General features: G+C 38.6%; 1 protein-coding gene across 1 annotated transcript in view; it reads left to right on the top strand.

The window, feature by feature from the left end:
- The window catches only part of LOC108573766 (cysteine-rich secretory protein 3-like), a 42,632-nt gene extending 24,129 nt beyond the window's left edge, over window positions 1-18,503 (top strand). The window contains exons 3-5 of the mRNA XM_017936245.1: window positions 352-497; window positions 5,709-5,915; window positions 18,248-18,503. Of these exons, the coding sequence (XP_017791734.1) occupies window positions 352-497; window positions 5,709-5,915; window positions 18,248-18,503 (609 nt within the window). The remainder of the gene's footprint in view (window positions 1-351; window positions 498-5,708; window positions 5,916-18,247) is intronic.
- Window positions 18,504-21,803: the final 3,300 nt, after the last annotated feature.

Here is a 21,803-nt window from a genome sequence, read left to right as displayed (position 1 = left end):
AAATGACTTAATATTTTTAACTATAAATATATATTTTAGAATTTTTTAATGCTTTCAAAAATTTTTTAACTACTTATCCAGATTTGCATATATAATAACAAACATATGTCGCATATTTTATATAAAAAAAAAAGATAAAACAAAGTGTATGTATAGTACAATAACATTCTGATAATCTTGGCAATTATATTAGAGAAAACAAATTACTGTTCCATACTGGTGTATTGTATACAATTAATTGATTAGCCAAGGTAATTGAAAACTTGGATTACAAATACCGATATATGAAGAATAATTCGAGCACTTTTCTTATCAATGCACGTGGATGTAATGAAGGAAACGTTGTTTCAGAAGTGGCATCCGGGCCTGGCCAAAGCTGCACAGAGATGGGCCAATCAATGTCGTGGACTGGTCCACGACAATGCAACCGGCCGACATTTGGATGGTTTCGGTCCGAGTGGACAGAACATTTTCATTACAACGAAAAGGACTCTCTGGTAGGTGGTCTGTGAATTTATTTCTATTGCAGTATTCTTTCATCTTGAAGCAGGAAATTTGAAAGTCTTACTTTTACTCTATTTCGTACGGAATTTATTTCGTTTAATTCTGCAGTGTCTCTGTAATAATTCCTAGTGTCTCTGTAATAATTCTACAGTGTCTCTAGAATTTAGGAATCGCAGTGTAACTAAATTTATCGACACAAGTCACGAACTCGATTTTCGATTGACTAGAGAAGTTCATTTCCAAAATTTGCTTCGAATATTTTCCAATCTATGAAGAAATGTTAATTGAACGTTATAATTATAAGATGTAAAATAGAAATGGGTGTAATTTTCAACCGAAACTGCGTAATCATGTGCATTATGGCCAGTCAAATGAAAATCAGCTTAATTTAATATTCCACGTTGGACGATAAGAGCAAAGGACCGGATCAAATTCAGGAAAATATTACAAGCATCGAGTTACTTTATAGAATTTCAAGATAACTAAGTTTCCCCGGAGAAGAGATACTATGGCGTCTTGCGCCTTTGAATTTATTCCACGGTTCGTTTGAAGACGGGTAAAACCGTTCAGTAGAAAAGCCTGTTATTGTTCAGCCACGAAAGTCAGGTTCGATTCAGAAGTAAAGTGCATCAGAAAGTAGCTGCATCGTTTAACCAACACCTATGTATTCGTTTCAGCGAATCAGATACAGTCGAACATTAATAATTTGTTCATTTTTTTATGTTCAATTGTGACGTAATAGAAACTTGACAAAATGTTCAATTTGAAAATCAAAAAATCTGTATTTTGCGTTTCATACTTTCTCGTTGACATTCTTTCTTTTCCATTTTTCATTAGGGCATGACAGATGCATAACAAACGTTTGCGCTTTAAATTTCGAACTCGAAGTTGACATTCTACATCGAACAGTTTCCATTTCAAATTACAATCTCGTGGATATTAAATTTTCCCAAATATCGAAAGATTCGAATAGTAATGACAAATTTTGAAAAATTTCGCTGAATTCCGTATTTCACACTTGATCAGTCACAGTTCTTTTTTTCCCACCGTTCATCAGAGCACGAAAGGTGCAAAATAAATGTTCACCTTTCAAAGTCTCGAATTCTACATCCAACATTTTCCCTTCTACATTTCAATTGCACTAATATTAATTTTTCCCAAATATCGAAGAATTCGAACAGTATAACAGGCAAACTTTGAAAAGTTTTGAAAATAAAAAGTCTGAATTCCGTAATTTCACACTTTCTCATTTACAGTCCTCTTTCTTCCCACCTTTCGGTGCAAAATAAACCTTTTTCTTTTTCTTTGTTACGCGGGGGAAATCTTCCAAAGACACCCCGCCGCCCCCCGGGGGGAGGGAGGCGGGTTAGTGTGGGATTCTTACCCACTAAAACCCCCGCGGTGGTCCTCGTCGGACGCGCTGGGGAGAGCCGCGGGAACTTTGTATGACGTCCGCAGCTCTCCCCACGCCTTGGGTGCAAAATAAACCTCAACCCTTCTAAATTTCAATTTCACTAGTATTAAATTTTCCCAAATATGCGAGATTTCCCAAACTTGGAAAAATCATCAATTTCTAAATAAAAAATCTGAATTCCATATTTCACACTTTCTCATTCATAATTCTATTTTCTCACCTTTTAACAGGGCACGAATGGTGCAAAATACACCTTAACCTTCGAAATTTCGAATTCTCCGTCGCCCAAATTTCCCCCAAATTTCAATCTTGTTAAAGTATTCGAAGTGCCCGCGTGTGGAGACCCACCGAGCGTCAACTGTTTTTCCCCGAGAGCACGCGTGCTGGTGCCGTTCCGGTCTCGTCCACTCGTGTACGGGCGTAGCATTACGCCACGTGTAAAATATATTGTGTTGTGTTTTTATATCTCTCCTTGATTTCTTTCTGTTCCACCACCTCACATAATTAACAACCCAACAAATCTCGCCGGTACTAAACGTCCCGAAATATCGATGCGTCTCGGACAAATTGCATAAAGTGGGCCACCGTTTTTCGTCCATTCAATTCGTACACATTTCGCAAGCGTCGTCCCGTCGTGAAAACTCCAACGGGTTAAAATCCTTCAATATTCAAATTCACGTCGTAGGATCCCCTTTCAAGGGGTGCACGTACAATGTATTCGTTCCCCGAAGCGAAGACCTCCCTCTCGCTGAAGGGGGATGATTGTTTCGCGGTGCTCGAGCGACCGCAGAATTCTGGCGTGCGCAAGAGGCACAGAATTTCGAGCACCGAGCACGTTGCGGAACACCGAGAGAAATGGAGCCTTACCTCCGTGGAATTGGCACGTCGATGCGTTTCAATTAATTCAATCGCCAGCCTTTTCGCCGATGTTATCGTTCGCTCGGAGGAATTTCTTGCAGACGATCCTCTTTATCGGAATTTAATATCGGATACTCGTTATTAGAGGAGGTTCTTGTTGTTTATCGAATATTACACAATATTATTACTTGTTGATATAGATATAGTGATACTTATTGATTCGTTCAGAGGAGCTTTAGAACGAGTATTTTTCTTTTGAGAAGAATTTTGTCCAAGTGCACCATTGGATTTACTCGAGTATGCTGAGAATTGGAGGTTTTAAGTAGTACAGATCGTTATATGCCAGACTTGTAAGTTTCTGTCTCTATTTACCAGTCAAATGTTTGGAATCATCTGTTCATTTTTGTCAATATTAAATCTTTACAGATTAGACAAATTAATGTTGTGGAGATTAATAGCAATTTACCTCGTATCGATTGATTCGAATGTTGAAGAATTCTTAAAGTTGCTAAATTTTCTTTGGAAATTTTTGCACGGAAAGGAAAACATTTTTGTCGGTCGGTGTATAGCTAACTCTGTTTAAAATGTGCAAAGAGTATTTCGCTGTGCATAAATCTACTTCGTTCGCGTTAGCAGAATAGAAAACTGGTTCTCCGTCGCTGAGGGAATTAAGTAACCAGTAATTGAACATAGTAAACAAGTACCGGTTCGTTTAACCAATGAGAACAGTGTAATGTAACGCAGTGCAAACCGCAGAATTAATTCAAACAGGCTGAAAGTAAGTGACTTTTCTTTGGAAAGAGCCATTAACGTCTCGAGCTTCTGAATTTATTCCACAATTCGTTTAAACGTGACAAAGGGCAGAAAGTTTCAGTAGAAGATCAGGCGAGTTAGAATTTGTCGTGAAGTATTCTTATCTTCGAGCGGAAAATTGCACTTATCCGTTTTTGAAAAGAAAATTCATAAATAATTAAATATAACGAAATTATGAAATCTTTCATTTAAAAATCAGTTTTCAAAAATATGTCAAATTGTGACAAATGGTGGTTTTAAATGTTTCTCCATTTTTATTAAATAGAAATTACTTGTTTTAGTGTAAATTGAGGTCTCCGTTTGGGCTGCATTTTAGTGGATACTTTGTGAAACTTTGTTTAATCTTTCCGAACAGCTGTTCTGGATTATTAGGACACCTGTTGAATGCGAACTAAATGTAAACAGTCGTTACAAGATTATTAAGATCGAAAGAAACAAATTATTTAGATTAGGAGCATATATATTTTTACTGATATATCATCACTGCTAGATAATTCATACTCCTTTCATAATGTCTAAAAAAAAGCAATAATTAAATTTTCTTTTCTTATTTCGTTGCACCTCTTTTCCTAATTTTCGGAAATCGACATTTTCTGGATATTATTGCAACTATGGTATGCTAAAAGTAGACAACTCCAGCAGTACTTGGAAACATTAGAAGTGAAGATATTAAAATAAAGGAATATTAAAAGTGGAAAATATTAAAATATAGGAATATTGAAAATGGTAATATTAAAGTTTAAAAATATTACAAGTGGCAATATTAAATCTGAAAATATTAAAAGTGGAAATATTAAAATATTAAAATTGCAGATATTAAAATATAGAAACATTAAAAAATTTAAAGGAAGCTGTAAAAACTCCATGTTCAATGCTAAAACTCGGTAATGAATTGTTTAATACGTGTACCAGCAGTACTAAGATGACAATAAGATACTAACTTTGACGAATACAAATTAATATCACACAACACTTTCTGTACGAACGTAATAAGTATCCTAACTAAATCGTACAATAAGCGTAGACTATTGTTTATTTCGCGAATTTTCAAGGCGAGCAGCTCTTTCTCAACAGGAATTACCTCTTGAATCTACAAGCCGATTAACAGAAGGGAAGACGCCGGTGGGTTTTCAGTGGAAAAGTCCGTTACTGTTCAGACACGAAAGTTGCGAGTTCGATTCGAAGTTACGATTCGCCGGCATTGTTCTATTCCTGCCTAACCATAACTTGCTTTCGTGCTTGTCGGGCTCCTTAGAGAGCCACCTGTTGGCATTCGGTGAACAATTGGCACCGATGTCACTTCCACGTCTTCCTTTGGCGTCAGCAATTCCAATGGAGAACCCGTTGAAACGAGTCTATCGTGTTTTTAATTGATTCGATCCGCTTCCTTCGGAATGAAAAGCCTTTCGAACGTTTCGCCGTGCCTCTTTCGATCCGAGTCGCGGCAAAGAAAAAGTGTTTTCCACGGGTTTTCACAGCGAACAATGGCGCAGACGGTGAAAAGGGAATGTTCTAATCGAAATTTATGGGATAACTGGGCTAGAGAAGTTTGATATTTTAACGGAAGTGTAATTGGGGTGTTATTTTTTCGGAATTTTTATTGTAGAATTAAGAAGGAGAGCGATTAATTTTCTCGTTTCTTTTTTGTACTTTTTCGAGGTTAGAGAAAGTTTCTTATTACTTAAATTAATGTGATGAAAATTATGGTAGTATTAAAGAAACAGTTTGTCAAAGTTGAAAAGGTTCCTGTTCCTTGAATAATTAAGTTGGAATTTTGGAAAAATATAGATAGCAGAAGTTATTTCAATTATCATTATCAATTTGTCAAGAAATTTTAATGGTATATCACTTTTAACATCTTTGAGATACCTTACTTTCAGGAATTCTCTTTCATACTTTCTCAAGGTTTCCCATTTTTCACGTAACTTTGTAAAAATTATGGTAGTACATTCAAAGTTAGAAAGGTTCCTATTTTCCAAGATAATTAAATTAAAAATTGGAAGAGATACATAGATATCGGGAATTATTTTTCTTTCCTTTTTACCATTCTAATTCGTGAAAAAATTTTAGCAATACACCTAATATCTAATTTACATCACTTGTGATACTTTACTTTCAGGAACTTCCCCATCAGAATGTGGTTCATGGAGTACAAGGATTACAAGTACGGAGAAGACGAAGGGAACGACTTGCACGAGATCGGTCATTACACTCAAATCGCGTGGGCCACGACACATATGGTCGGTTGTGGCGTGCACCATTGCAACGGTAGCAGAGGTCCTCTGAACGGGGACTTTTTCATGTACGTGTGCAACTATGCCCCAAGGTGAGTAAACTGAAAGAAGTACGAAGCAACTTGTATTGGATGATTGCAAAAGTTCGTGCCCGATTTTCAGAGGTGGCGAGAACCTTACATTCCTATCGTGATGTTGCATTCCTATCGAAAGATACTACACCGCTGGTGTTTTATTTTTAAGTAATTATTCATTTCGTTCCACTTCAGTTTCAAATGAAATCTGCTTTTGCACACACCGATTGTGGTTTATTTTCAAATCGAGCGCGAACTTTTGCAGTCATCCAATAGAATAACAGGTGTTCTGACAAAACTGCAGAGTGTCGAATATGTAACAGCAGTGAGGCGACAGAAATTTAGGGAATAGAAATTTATCGTTGGTGAACAGTTCCGAATAATGTTTGAACTGATTTTTCAAATCCTTCCAATTATTCATATTTGCAATTGTGCCAATAAAAAAAAGGTGGGCTATATTCGTCGGTACATCTACCACGTTCTGTCGATTGTTGGACACTAACGCGACAGAGCAACGGTTACTGCGCGAAATCACAAGTAACGAGGGGAATTATCGCGTTCGGGTAGTCGCACCTGGTTCCCGCGGGCAGGAATTTATGCGAGCGGCTCATTGTAATCGAAAAGTTTGCCCGCGCGTATCGCGAGGAGGCGGCGGCGGAAGGCCACGGGCATAATCCGGAAAATTGCGGTCGAGGAACGGATTTATGACTGTGCTCGACGCGCGTAATTTAAATTCTCTTGGCTCGTCCTTTTCTCTCCCCTCCTCGGTTTCTCGTCCGCGCTGGTGGACGACGAGCGAGGAGATATTACCGGCGGCGCGCGTGCACACGCGTGTTAAGGCGACGTGAAAGGATAAGTAACGAAGGGAATCGTGGAAACGAAATTACGAAGACGTTGAGAGGGAGTAGAGGCGAGGGAAAAAATCGAAGCATCCGGGGGATGTTTGCGGAGTGGAAGAATAGAGAGACGGACAGGGTTGAATGATTTAGGAATTCGAGGAGAGAATGTGCTTTCGAATTGTGCTGTAATCTAGTCGAGGCTAACGATTTTTTGAAAATTGAGAAGAGAAAAGATGTTTGGGAAGTGAAAAATTAACGTTGTATACATCGTTCAAAATAAGAGTAACCTCGCTCTCGGGCCGATTCTCGTCCGTTCTGTGCACAGACAGAGAGCGTAGCAGATGGTAAAGAAAAACGTAGGCGGTTAAGCGGGGGTTTGGACGTTCTAGTGGTTCTAGCTCTGCCTCAGGCGCGAAACGAGGTTACTCTTATTTTGAACGATGCATAGACACTTTTCGTACAAATCAGGCCATGCCACACTATCTGTGTCTACACTGACTTTGTGGTCCTAGCTTGAAACCTGCGTTGGTATAGATAAAAATAATTTGATAAATTTAATTTGACGGAATTAGTCACTTTGAAAAAGAAAATTCGGTCACGAAAGGGTTAAGGCTTATTACATCCATATATCCAATTCTTCAAGCTTACTATAATCGATTCATTCTCATTCTATTAGCATCCAAATTTAAAACAGTTACACAGTAGTTACGTTAATTTTCAGCTATTTCTTATTAGAACCTGCGTACGATTATTGAATCGCACTCTTATTAAGCCATTTCACGATTAGCAGTCGATCGTTGGTCGTATCGTTTGTTCCATATATTTCTTTTTTCTTTTACGTGGGGAAATCCTCATGAACGCCCCGCCCCCCAGGGGAGGGGGCGGGGTAGTGCCGGATTCTTACCGGCTAAAACCTCACGGTGGCCATCCTCGGCAGTCCGGGGGTGGGCCCGGGATCTCTTACGAACGCAACCAGACCCACCCCACGCCGGGCCCCTCCCTCGAGATGCTCATCCCGGAGGGGGTCAAATGGATCCCCTCTCAACTCCGAGGCGCCGGCGACGCCCCCACCGCGGGCCGCGTGCAATGGGCTGCCGGGTCCCCCCTCGACAGCCCTGCGGCTCTGACCGCCGCGCAAAGACCCCGGGAGTGTCCCGTCCCCCGTCAAGGAGGCGGGGCCCGCCACGCGGGCGGCCACCAAACCGGAGCCCGGCGGGAGGAGCAGTGCCTCCTCCCCTGGGCCCGTGCACTCGGGTTCCTCGGGGTCGTGAACTCCCGTACCGCGACCGATAGAAAAAGTCAGTCGCGGCCCCTGAGGTCAGTTTGATCCATACATAATAACATCACGGAACCCATTTGAATGCGGAACAATATCGCGGAAACTGTTCAAAGATAAGAATACAACGTATTCCCGTTGCGATTCTCGTTTTACCTCGCGCAATAAATCTGAAAGAAGCTACTCAGCTATCTCAGATAAATTAACTTAAAAGAGAGAAAAGGGATTATCGCTGGCGAATTAGAAATTCAACTAAGGGAAAAGTGGAAGTGGAACAAGTGGAGCGAGAGAGAAAAAGAATTGAAACGAGACTGGGAGAAAATAAAGACCGGTCGCGGGGAAAAGTTAAGGAAAAAGAGAAATTGTGCCTTGACACAGAAAGAATCTTCGTGTAACGAACAATAGAGAGGAAATACGAGAAGAAGGAAAAATAGAAAGTCGCACAAAGGAGCAGGGAGAAACAACAGGGAATTAAAAGGACAATACGATTGAAAATTCGCGTAGAAAAATAAGAAAAAAAGAAATGAACGATAGAAAGGAGAATGGAGTAATTTGAATAAAGGGGGAAAGTGTCGGGTTGTTACAAAGCGAGGGAAAAAGTTGAGAAAGATCGGCTGTGAAGGTGACAGATGAGCAGAGAATTAATAAACGAAGAAATGAGAGTGTATTAAAATTGACGATTTTTTTCATAAAATAGGGATATTCGAGGTTGAAGAAGAGGGGGAGAAGTTTAGAATGGAATAAAAAAATCGCAGATAAGAGCCGGTACAGTGGAGTAAGGGCGAGGAAGCAGATATCTGCGAAGGAAACAGGAAGTGAAGGAGAAAAAAAGAGGGGTTGAATGTCGATAATGCAGCGGAGCGAGACGCTTGGAATCTCAGGTAGAGTACAATGCATTCTTTGAACGGATTCGATGCCGGTAGACTCGAAAAAGTGCCTATCTTTAGCTAATCTGATTTTCGAAGAGCGTGTAAATTCGCTGCAGTTTACTTGGAATGGCGGAGGGTTGAAGATTTTATATATTAGGTCTATGCAAATGTTTCCATCGTTTGTAAAAATCAGTGGCACTAAAAGTATGTTTCTTTTCTTATTGAAACTTTTATAGTGGGTATTTGTAACAATATTACAGTTAATTCAATGTATTGAATGTAGCATTAATACTGTATTTTTATTAATTTGATAACACTAATTAGAAATACTCTTCTATAGTAAATTACAGAGTTAGAGTATTAATATTATATTATTATTATTTTCTATATTATGTTACATAGTTACGGTATTAATACTATATCGCTATTTTTTTGACAACGACTAATAAAAAATAAATACACCTTCTCCAATAAATATTTTTGCTAATATTTACTACTGTAATGCTTTCGCTAAAATTTTTAACTCTACTGCGATGTCATGCCACCCAAGAATTATGTAAATGTTGTATAATATCGAACTGTTTTACGTCGCAACATTTTCTCAGAATTTTTAAAGCGCGATCGGTGGAGTATACCTGGAATCGACGTTGATGCATCGCGAGACTTAAGCTTACAGTTTGGAGAAGTTTGTCTCTGGAGAGGTAAAGAAACGAAGGGGCGAAATTTTTGCATGATTTATGTTCGTTTGACGAGTTTTTCAGGATGATACTGTAGGAAGGGAAATTCTTTCTCGAGATTTCACATGTATTTAAATATACATTAAGAATGTAGATCAAGGCAGATTTTTAATTAGACGAGTGTAAATTTTTTAAAAAATTGAAAAAGAAATACTCTTTAAAATACAAATTTCTTCTTGACCTGTCCCAATATTATCTGATAACAATTTACTCGATTTATTCTCACTCACAGTCGGTTACCTCCCAAAACCAAATTAGCCACGAAAGATCCATTCCTAACATTGCACTTACTCCACAACTACCCCGCAAATTCGTCTAAATGCAAATAAAACGGAAAAAAATTCGACGTATTCTAAGTTCGCAGCGTTATACTCTCAGATATATCTCGCGAGATTCGTGCAATAGCCGTCTGTCTTGCGACACGAGCCCCCATTCTTTTGGCGTTTCTCCGCTCGTGCTCGTGGAGTTATCGTGTCCCGTAGTTCGGGGCGAACAATCCGTGGCCTTGCCTGTTCCATAGGATATCGCGCGTAGAGATTCATTTGCATTGTCATAATCTCGACGGGCTTGTATCTCGCCGGTGAATCGCCTCGTCGCGTGTAATTCGACTTAAACGCGACGCTTTCTCGGCCGTGTTTGCAAACAATACGTCGTTGGCTATGCGCATCGGTTACGAGTCCCTTGCGCGCGGCCAAATTTATTTGCCGGCGAATTCTCCTTGGAGCTTTGGTTCGTTTCATTGGCAGAAATCGGAGTACGTGGGATCGTCGAGGTGCTGGGAAAAGGGCCAGAGTTATGCTAGAGCCCTAGCAACCCTAATGCCTAATAACAAAAATTAGTTCAATAAGACAGTATGGATCTCGTAATTTTGTGATTTTTATTTTGCAAAAAACTAAATTAAACTATAGAAAATTAAAAATATTAATTACATTACTCGCTATTTATTAAATATGTGGGTGAATAACACGTGATAATAGGTTTAATAGCAATATATTTTGTAACAATAATTACACAATAACCATAAAGACACGTAAAAAGGAATAATGATAAGCTGATCAATGGCCTCTTATTATTTCTCGCAAATAACCTCACGCACTCTTTCATATCTCACTCACTGTTTCACTCTATGACCCGCTCGTTTCCCCAATCTCGAGACGATTCGAGTATCACCCATATATCATTTCTGTCCTAGATCCTTCGCATAAATTCAAAAACAAACACACGACATTCACGCCATCACTCGCAACATATTATTAAAACCAAGTCCACAAAATATGCCGTTAGAAAACATTGCGAAGTATTAACTTGAAACTAAACTAAAGAATAAAAAAACTACAAAAAATTTGGAAGTAATATTAATTATAGTGCTCTCTGTTAAATAAGCCATGTAAAAACGTTGCAAAACAATAACAAGAAATAAAATATACTCAATAGAAATGAAGCTAATTTAAAAAAAAAGAATTGAAATGTTCAATGTAAATTTACTCAGTTTCAGATCATTGAGGGTTGCTTGCTTTCTAGCAATTTGGCTCAAATGTTAGGAAAGGAAGGAGGGGAGAATTTGTTTGAAAGAACGAGAGATCAGTTTTGTAATGAGGAGACAATAGAGGAATTTTTCAAGTAATGATAGATCATTGATAAATTTCTATGATTTTTCTCATGTGCTAATAATAATTAATAATTGTTGTCAGTGGTCGATAACTCTTCTCTTTTTTATTTTTTATATTACTAATTACATTGTGTCACGTAATTGTAACACTATACATATTCGCATAATGAAGTAGAGAGAGGTTCTCTTTCGTTTTGAGTGTTCGCTAAAAAACAGGGATATTTTCTAGCATTTTACGAAGAGTAGGTACATATTGAGATAGAAAAGAAGAAAGTATTTAATATGAATTTCATTTAGTTTGAATTTTCTCGAATTTTCTATAATAATTTGACATTTTTCTCTTAGTTACTATATGTATTGGAAATTGTACTTGCTGCGGTATTCTGTTACTTTATTCAGAATTTTCGTTTTTTCACCGCGTACTTTTATTTTCGTCCATATTTTACGACAGGTATGAAATTTGAAGATTAATCAATCACCGGTAAAAATTGGTCCCTTTGGATATTTCTGTCCTCGTAAATAAAGAAGATTGATATGCGGTATTTTTTCATTTCAATGTAGCTCGCAGATTTCTGACGTAAACAAACGCGTGTACAACTTTCAGTGAGAAATAAGCGAGGAATGAGTTGGAAAAGGTGTGACTGTGACAAAGTTAAAAGTGACACAAATGTTAATTATATTTCACAATTATAAATATTTATAAATATTTCAGTAGTCACAGTATTATTTTTATCCACAAAATGATAGCTATTTACCCTTGGATTATTAGAAAATTTCGTTCTATGAACATTTATCAGATTACAAATTAAATGAAAAAAGGATCAAAAATAAAAATAAATTATCGTTTCAAATCTTAGCCACGACAATATACACTCGTTCCAAGTTTAAGTAAATAAATAATTAAAAAATCATCTTTAACTAAAAACCTCAGAAAATTACAATGTCCTTTTAACTTGGCTTTTTAATTTCTTTCAATCATAACTAATTAACATTTTCGAAGAAATCCTGAGAAAAGTGACAAATTACTTTTTGGTGAAACTACAATTATTTTAATTCGCGAAACATCTGTTACGGCATTTCTCAAGAAAAACTGATCCATTCATAGCGTTTTAAAAATTTCTTTTAAGACACATAGGTATCTGAAAATTTCAACGACATATTTAAATGTCATCCGTCACTAACGTCTTAATTACAAAGAAAACTCTAGCATATCCTTAAAACTCCAAAAATCACTCGCTGACGATTAGCAGCCACCCCCAAAAAAATACACAACACGTACGACGAGACGGAGCAAGCAAGAAGCAGAGATAAAATAGAGACGCGTTGAAACTCGCGACAAATTCCATCCCCGACGAATTCATCTTCCTCTCGCGTATTCCTGATCCAATTACCGTTTTTATTTCCGGCCTGGCGATACAGAATTCGTGCGACGCGAGAGAGGAGAGGAAGCTGAATCCACGAGGTATGTCACGGCTCTCCCTCGTTTCTTCTTCTCTTACGCATCCGGTGTTGCTTTTTGCCGACGAACCAAGCACGTCCTCTCTCTCGAGTAGACTCGGGTGACATCTGACCCACTTCTCCGCGGACGTCCCGCGCATGCAGCCACTTTTTGGCCACCCTCTATAAATCTCTCGACGATTGTGTTCCGCGGGGGGAAAAACACCAACCGCGATATCGCCGCTGTTTAACACTTTCCACAGATTTTTAATTTTCTTTTTTGCCGTTTCCCCCTTTTTCTCTTGGTCCTACAGAGGAGGATTCTTGCCTCCTGTGACACGGTATTTCTCACCCTCCGGTTTTCCGTCGTCGCAACCAGCACGCGAATGTTTTTGTCGGACCAGGAATTAAGCAGCTCGGACGAGGTTTCTGTGTTACTGGGCGTGGAACAAATTGCCGTTTCGAGATGAGGATGAAGTGTTGTTTTATTAAAAGTTCAGCTGTGGCTTTTTTAGGGCGTTGCTCTTTGGGGAAACAGCGGTTTTGCGGAGAGGAGCAACGATACCGGTGGACGGATGACCTTTCGGTGGGTTGGTTGTGTGAAATGATAATGAAACTTTCAACGTGTGTAGTTTGTAAAAATTTATTACAATACTTGCGTATTTTTATACGTTGCCTGGTTCACGATATTAAATTTGACCGCAGAAGCGATTTCTTTTTGTCGCGCCTCTGATTAATCTCAGTTGACAAATTCTTCTTGAACGGTGCAACGGATGAAGTTTTATCCCGTTTTAAATCAAGCGTGACGATATTTAAAACACTGCTGTTCCTGCGATTTTATCGTAAAATTTTTCCTAGAATCCATTGGGTCCCCGAACAGTTCAGCTCGTTTTTTTCCCCGATTAATCCGGTTGAACGAAGTTTCTACCGTCTCGGTTCGATTGTTCCGAATTTTGTAATGAAGAAAGAAAGAAAATATCGCCTCGAATATCTGAAACACGAACGACACTTCTAATTAATTTCGCGTAATATTTAATTCCTCGCAGCTCGTTCGCCGTCTTCTTCGATTTTTAATTCGGTTTTCTTGTCTTTTATTCGCTGATTTCGCGTAATCTTTAATTCTTCGCAATTTATTCACCATCTTCCTCGATTTTTAATTTAACTTCTCTTCTTTGCTTGGGGAATTTCCAAAATATCACCGCTAACCGTTGCAAAATTGGTAAATATTATCGCGTTACACCGTAGTATTCTGAGATAATATCCGAAGGTAATATTCTGAACCATCGTGACGCAGGAGCACATTTTCAAAATTAATTCTGTTCGCCTTGGATCGTGCTTCAGAAAAGCTTTCCATGTTCTTAACGCAACAGCCATGCGGAACGAACGATTATTCTTTCGGAATTACATTTTTCCGCGCTCTTTATGAAACCAGTTCTAGATTCGCTTAAGAAAATAATCACGCGGTAATTAATAGACCGCGGAATTTTATGCAAATTCAGATTTTTGCGAATATAATTTTAAAAATACAGAAGCTAGGTAGACAGCTGTTTTATTCGTTAAATATTATAGCGAGTACTATATTTTGGGTTTATTTATATATTTGCGTTTATTGTGTGCACCTTTGTGCTACAAATTTTGCATAATTAACAAGATATATATATTTGATTATTGTAAAACATTTCTTCTTTATAAAATTTATTAAAAGAATTAAGTAAACGAGAATATTTTGTCATCTAGTAGAACACGATATAACTCCAATATTATCAGTGAAAATTTAATTGAAATTTGATCAAATCTAGATCAGCAAAAATTTTTAATAATTCGAAGTATGAAAGTCAGCGAAACTTCGGCGTTAACGGCGAGGGTTCTGATTTGAATAGCTGAGAATGGGTAATTTTCACGAATTCTTTTGAACGAAATCAAAAGAGGCATTGGTGTCAACCTTTTTGAATCACATTTTCTGACGTTTCTAGCATCGAGTGATATTTTTATTCACGAAAAAACTCCGGTTTCTCTTCTGCAAAAGGGTAACTGTTATTCTGGTTCGATTTCGTACCAAAAGGGCAGTTTACAAGATAGAAAACTAAAACTAAAAATTGATATTTCAATATTGGAAAATATTGCCTTCGAAAAAATGAGAATTTTTGAAATTTTTCGAACGAAAGTTTTTCGAGTTTCTTTTAACCCTTTCGTGACCAGTGGAACGCATGTGTCACACTTGAGTACTCGAACAAGAATTGATCTCAATTTAGATCTCGATCTCTGTTAAACACACGATGATCAGCAGATAAATAAAAAATTGTTATTGTTTAATTATTATGAGTAAACTGATAACGAAAGTTTATCGACAGGCTGTATAAACGATAATTTGTCATCTAGTTAAAGTAAGGAGCATTTCTAGAAAAGATTACTTAATTGTAAAATGAAGATCGCATACACTGCCATTCATAAGTGTCGCGAAATCGTTAGATATAATTTAAATTACATTTCTCCGCCAAAATTAGTATCACACTGCCAACAAGCCCTTACCGAACCTTGTTCTATTCTTCCACGCGAGCTTCCTCTTTTCCAACCCCTTCAGATTTTAGTTTCCCTTCTTTTGTCTCTCCCCGGGTTAAGACTTGCCTTCGTCCTCGAGTAGCCTAAGAAGCGCACATGTGGCATCCAAATTTTCCATTTCCACCACTTTCTCCATTTCTATCTTTATCCATCTCTACTCCTGTCTCTCCCTGTCCTAACAATATAAAAACCCAGTACACCTACACCTCAGGTCAGTTTTTCCTTTACCAACCATCGCGACGTACCCGCCGAACCGCTGCCGCAGGGACAATTAAGGAATAAAACGATTGTATTTTCTGGACAAATTGTACGCCGACCATAACACTTATATTTTAGTAAATTGAGGTGAAAACAGTGCAACGACGCTCCTCACCCACCTCATCACTATACATATTCCTTATACTACGACATTTCCATCTGAATCAAGCTAGAATTCAACCTAGCTCCACAGAAAAAAAAAAACAATTCAGCCACCAAAGGATCCAAACGACGCAAAAAACCTAGAGAAACAAATGTCCCTTCTTCTCAGCTCTCCTGACCACAGTTTTCCCTTCGAAACAAGAGCAAAATTCTAAGCTAGCAATTGTTAAACCGCTCTCTCTCTCTTTCGAATACTCGATTTCTCCATTCCAGCGGCGTTTAATTCCCCTAATTCGTGCCGCGATATCCCATGCCCCCCTCCTCCACCAGTAGACAATAAATAAAGCGTGTCACGCGGCGTACTATTTTTTCCTCTCTCTCTCTCCACCGGTCTCGTAATTAATTTCGCGGCGAGCCATTTGAATTCAAAGCGACGCGCGCGACGATCGCGAGACCGCCCACGAAAAATACTCTAAATGTAAATTAATCGCGACTCCCTTGGGGAGATTGGTTTAAGCTCGTTCTGGAGCTGTTTGTCGCCGCGCGGAGAAAAGGTAGAGAGAGAGTCCACCGGATGGGGAGAAAGTTATTCGACGATTGCGAGCTGAAATCGTGAAACGTCGCGACTTAATTGTCGGAAGGTAAAGTTGAAGTAAAGATTGCTGGAGAGCTGGAAGACGAGAAGGTAAACGCGGGAAGGTTATTAGGGGAGGATTTTGCTGTAGGGCTGAAATTGACGGAGGGAGGGAAATGAACGAGTTGGAGGGAGACTTCGTGTCGTGTTTTTGACGAAACGCGGGGATGATTACGAGCTGTGGAAGTTGTTCTTTTTCGATCGAGTTGTGGGAGGGCTGAAAGGTACTCTGAATTACACTCTGAGTTGTTTACGCGAAAACTGACACGTGTACGTTTTAAGATTTTCGACTGTGTTACGTCGCTTTGCAACAGTGGTTGTAATTTGGAAAATATCAGATACTTTTTTGCCAAATTTGAAGCATGTTTGTATGTGTATACACTACCGGCCAAATGTTTGGAATCACTGTGCAAAAATTCCCCAGGAAGGTTAGCATTTGTAATAATTTTCCAACGAATTTCTTATCATTCAAATCAATCGAAATGAGGTAAATTGATCTTCTCAGTATCAATTTCAGATCAATAAAGAATTAGTAGCAGATTCAGTATTAATATAAATTAGCAGGTGAATCCAAACTTTCGGTATATGTTTAGCCCAGTCGATAAGAAATATCAGCTTCGACATATTTACAGGCCGCTGGCATTTAATTTTGTCCCTTCTGGTATATTTAGATAAGACTGTACAAAGAACTTCAGAATGACGGTCATTAATGGAAAATAAATTGGCATACACTACCGGCCAAAAGTTTGGAATCACCACCCACTTTTCATCAATATTAAATCTCTTTCCCAAGGAAAAGGGGCTACTTAAGGGAGCCACGAAAAAGGCACGAGGCCTTTTGTCGTAGAGCTTCTCTGCACGCGCATCATGTAGTTTACATTTGAAATTAGCTTAAGCATTACGTTTAAATAAATATATTGTTGTTACCCACTTTCCGAGTAATCATTTGCACCACGTCACTTCCAAAGAAGTTTATCTCAATTCTACATTTATCAATTGATTCGAATGATAAAAAATTCTCAAAGTCGCTGACTTTTTTCTGGAAATTTTTGTGTAAATTGCAATGCTCAGTGATTCGAAACTTTTGGCCGGTAGTGTGTGTAATCATTTCTTCGTTTCAGCAAAAGACACTATACGTACATTTGAACAGAAGCATCTGGACAATTTCTGTAATTTAAAGGAAGAAATCCGCCATTTTCACGGGTTTGGTAGTTCTAGTGTTAATGCACAGTGTGTAAAACCCTGTTTGTATGTCTCCTTAACCCTTTACAACGCCGTGTGACTTGAGAGTTACGTGCCGTGTATCTATTATTTCATAAATCTGATTTCATTTGTTTATGCTTACATTATTACCAAGCAAAATTCTCTGTAATAACCATTAATTCTGGCTCCTCGTAAAATTTCAACTGTGACAACCCTGGCGAAACGATACAACTCAATAACGTAATAATAAAAAATTATATAAAAAAATATCCTTACCGATTCATCCACCTTAACTGTCGGACAGCGGATGGTGGGTCAAATATGACCCAACGCTAAAATCTTCTTCGTACGCAAGCCGAACCACATTTTTCTCATTTTACCAGGCATTATACTGTGTAAAACTATACAAATACATTACGATTAAAATGACAAACGTATTGATAATATAAGAAGACCTGAATATCGTTTGAAAGAAGAGACGTCTAAAAGATGCTCCTTTTATTAAAGATTAACCCTTTCTACAGTCACCCATTGCTATTTTGCATCGGTTTACAGCTTCGGTCGAGCACAGTATCGGTGTTTTATCTCTATGGTCAAAATTACATTGCAATATCCCTCCGCGATCAAATATACAGTCGAACCTTATTCGCGACGAGAGTATCCGTAGAGCGGAAGCATATTCCGAAACGACAGATCCGTAAGGGTTAAACGATTAAATTCCCCAGAAATTTCAACGAAACTTTCTCGTCACACCTCGTACCTAACGAGCCAGAAATTTTTCGACGATCAACGATCTCTAATCACTTCCCAATTTCTCTCACTTGCAGCGGCAACTCCAAGGGTAGACTGGGCCATCCGTACCTGCCTGGTAAGCCTTGCAGCATGTGCAAGGACCACTGCACGCGCAACAAGCTGTGCACAAACGCATGCTACTACACCGATCTCTGGCAGAACTGCGCCGAGATGGCCAGGACGTTTCGTTCCTGGGTCTGTGAGACGAACACGAACAAGGGTCGCGAGCGACGGAAGTTCTGCGGTGCCACGTGCAATTGCAAGGACAAGATCTACTATCGCCACGGGTAGTGAACGATCGTCGTACGTGGGCTTTTCCACCCTTTCTTTTCTTCGTACCGGTTGATCGATCGCCGTCATCGTTACTTCACCGAAACGGGGGAAACGTCGACGAGAGAGGTACGAATTCATTCTCCGAAGAGATATTCCCCGCCTTCTTGTTGGTGTCGGTGAATTAAGAGTGGATTGAAAGTCACCGTTTGGTGACTCTCTGTGGTTGCGCGCTCGTCGATCGTTGTCCCTGTTCTATTTTCTTTTTTCTCGTAGCGAGACGTGTAATGTGTACATTCGTTTTCGGGAACAAAGGGAAATCGCTCTTCTTCGAAGAAAGCGGGAGAGATTGGGGCGAGATCTTTGTCCATTGGACGAGGAATTGAACGTGGTCAGGGGAAAGGTGGATGTTCGAGAGTTCGGAGAGTCGTTTGTTGATTTTTGCTGTAGAGTGTTTTTCTAATACGCGGTTCGGTCTTTCAAACGTTCGTGGTTGTAACGATTGGGATATCTTTTTCTCATTGGCTTGTCTATGCTTTTCGGTAAGTAGGAAAGATCATTTCAACCTTTTCGCTGCTGATGACGTCTACAGGCGCTTTGAAAATTCCCTGGTGCTGTGCGCCAACACCTTCTGGCACACTTTTATTTTAATTTAAGCCTTGATTCTCATTCTTCGCGTACTTCTACCTTAACTTTTGAAACGACAGATTGGAAAATTTTTACTTGGATTTTTAATTCTGAAATTCTTGAAAAATTTTGATTCTTTAACCCTTTGCGATCGGCACATTTCTCTGGTTGGACTATCAGCTAGTCGAAGCAAATTTAAATTTTCAAAGTTATTTTTGCATAGTTTATTTATTATATATATAAGGATATTGAAAAACAGAATATTTTGAAACTGATACATTTTGTTTAATACATACTAGTTATAGTGTATAATTTTCCAAAGTATGATACTTGACAAAACACAGGTCATGCCGCCATAGCGGCGACACCGATTTCTAGAACAAAATTGAAATGCCGCCACTATGGCGGCACCGATCGCAAAGGGTTAATTTTAATTCTAAAATTTTTGAACAATTTTTAAACATCGAGAAGAAAGATCTTGCGACCACGATTGGACATTTATGCGTTTGCGATAATATGCGGCACGTACCAAAATCTGCAGGCAGCGAAAGGGTTAATAACCTCTTCATTGCGGAGTAAATATTTCAGAAGGATATTTCGTTCGTTTCGCAGAGGAAAGTTGAGCAGAGGAAGCAGTCGGAAAGCAGATGAGAAAGTAAATTGTACTCGATAAACTTGTTTCCGGTGCTCGAGTAGTGGAACTTTGAAAATCCCTCGAGTTTAATATATCGTATTGAACATTTCTGTTATAGCTAAATGCAAACAAAGATACTGCCTTTATAAACAGTGCTGAAGCCTGTAGGGAGATTAAATTTAGAGTAGATTCTTAAATCTGAACTTTCTTTGGAATTTCTCGAGTTGTATTTATCGGAGAACAATATGAACTCGTATTTGTAGAATGATAAATATTCAAAATTGACAACAGTAGATGAAATGTTCTCCGATTTACCGTGGAAGAACTGTTTTTACTGAAAAATATTACACCGATTGACTTAATTTCGACGTTCACTTTGAAGCAAGCTAGTGTCATTTTAAGCACAGAAATTTAACCGAAAGCCTGTTTAATGAACGGAGGAAAATATCCGGAGGTATTGAGAAATTTTGCCGAGCTGTTTCAAAATTGGCAAAATTGGATGCGTCTTCCTTTCGAAAAGTGAAATTACAGCGGACACGAATTTATCGATTATATTGGAAGGGTGCAAGGGAAGTACCAACAGAATCCAATAATTGAAATGCTGCAGTCGAAAAAAAGGAAGTTGGAACATTACCTTTTGTACCTTTCCCAGTGAAAATACTTTGGAAACATTCGTTTGAAGCACACTTCCCTGAAATTACATTGACATTATGTATCAATTTACTCGCGTAATTAATGACACGATTAAACAGTCACTTGATTACGTGCTCGGTTTCTTAAATTCCATTATAATTTGTTACTCGGAGTTGGTCTTTGAAAACTGCCGCGTTTTCTTTCACCGTCACCCGTCAAATCCGAATAATTTTCACCAGGCTGCAACGACAATGCCACGATAAGTTCACGGTCGTTTCCGTTCACTCTGATTAGTACGGCTGCTGGAAGAAAATTTCCCTTTGCTCCGTAATCACGTTCGACAACATCACCCCGGAAATTTACTCTATTTTCTGCGAACGCCCTCGCGGCTCGCCTTTGAACCGCTGTCGGTTGAAAACAAACCCTAAAGGCGAACCACGAGAGGGGGAATGCCTCGAAACACGGACGAGGGATGAACCGAAGTCCCGCGAAGACGGAGAGAATCAGGCGAGTCCTTTTGATATTTGTAAACGATAAGAGTGTCTATATAGACGTGCATGCGGTGTGTACATACGTGTAGGTAAGCGAAAACTTGTAGGTGAACCGTGGTGGGTGTTTCTCGGTGCTGTGTTAGATCGTCGTTTGATTCCAGACGTTCGTCGAGCTGTCGGTGGGATATGGTTTATTGGTGCAGGTAATTGGTTGGAAAATTTCATGAATAATATATTTATCAGTTTTCGTATTTCTGGATCTGCTTTCGATTTGCGTATATTAACCCTAGAGCGGTCTTCGGGTCTTTTTTGACCCACCGCTTTTTTACATTTTCAGTCATTTTTGCTGTTGACCAAGTTTACGTTCCTTAACATTACTTTAAACGTTTATTGTCTAGGTTCATGTGTCGCGTTGGAAACAGAAATTCTTTCACATAAGGTCTTAGATTCTTTTTCACCCAAAAGTCTTAAGTCAAAACGAAGAACGCAGTAGGGTTAATACGGAGTTCTAATTAATAAATATAGTATTTATCATTTTTCATATTTCTGGATCTGCTTTGGATTTACACACATTAATACAGAATTCGCATTGATAAATACAATATTTATCATTTTTCATATTTCTGGATCTGCTTTACATTTACGTATATTGACACAGAATTTGCATCGATAAATGTAATATTTGTAATTTGTCATATTTTTGGATTTACCTTGGATTTATGCATATCAATGTTAAAGTTTAAATCGATAAACGCAGTATTTATGATTTTTCGTATTTCCGGATTTGCTTGGGATTTGTCATACTGTTGAAATTTAACTTCATTCAGCGAGGTGTTTTTAACTTGAACGTAACTGACGAGTCAGTTTATTTCACGTTAATTGAATTTCGTAATTCAATCAGATAAATATATTTCTGGATTTCTTTTAATGCTACAT

The sequence above is a fragment of the Habropoda laboriosa genome, unplaced genomic scaffold, assembly GCF_001263275.1.
Source record: "Habropoda laboriosa isolate 0110345459 unplaced genomic scaffold, ASM126327v1 scaffold126, whole genome shotgun sequence".
NCBI lineage: Eukaryota > Metazoa > Arthropoda > Insecta > Hymenoptera > Apidae > Habropoda > Habropoda laboriosa.
This window is presented reverse-complemented; position numbering and strand designations above follow the sequence as displayed.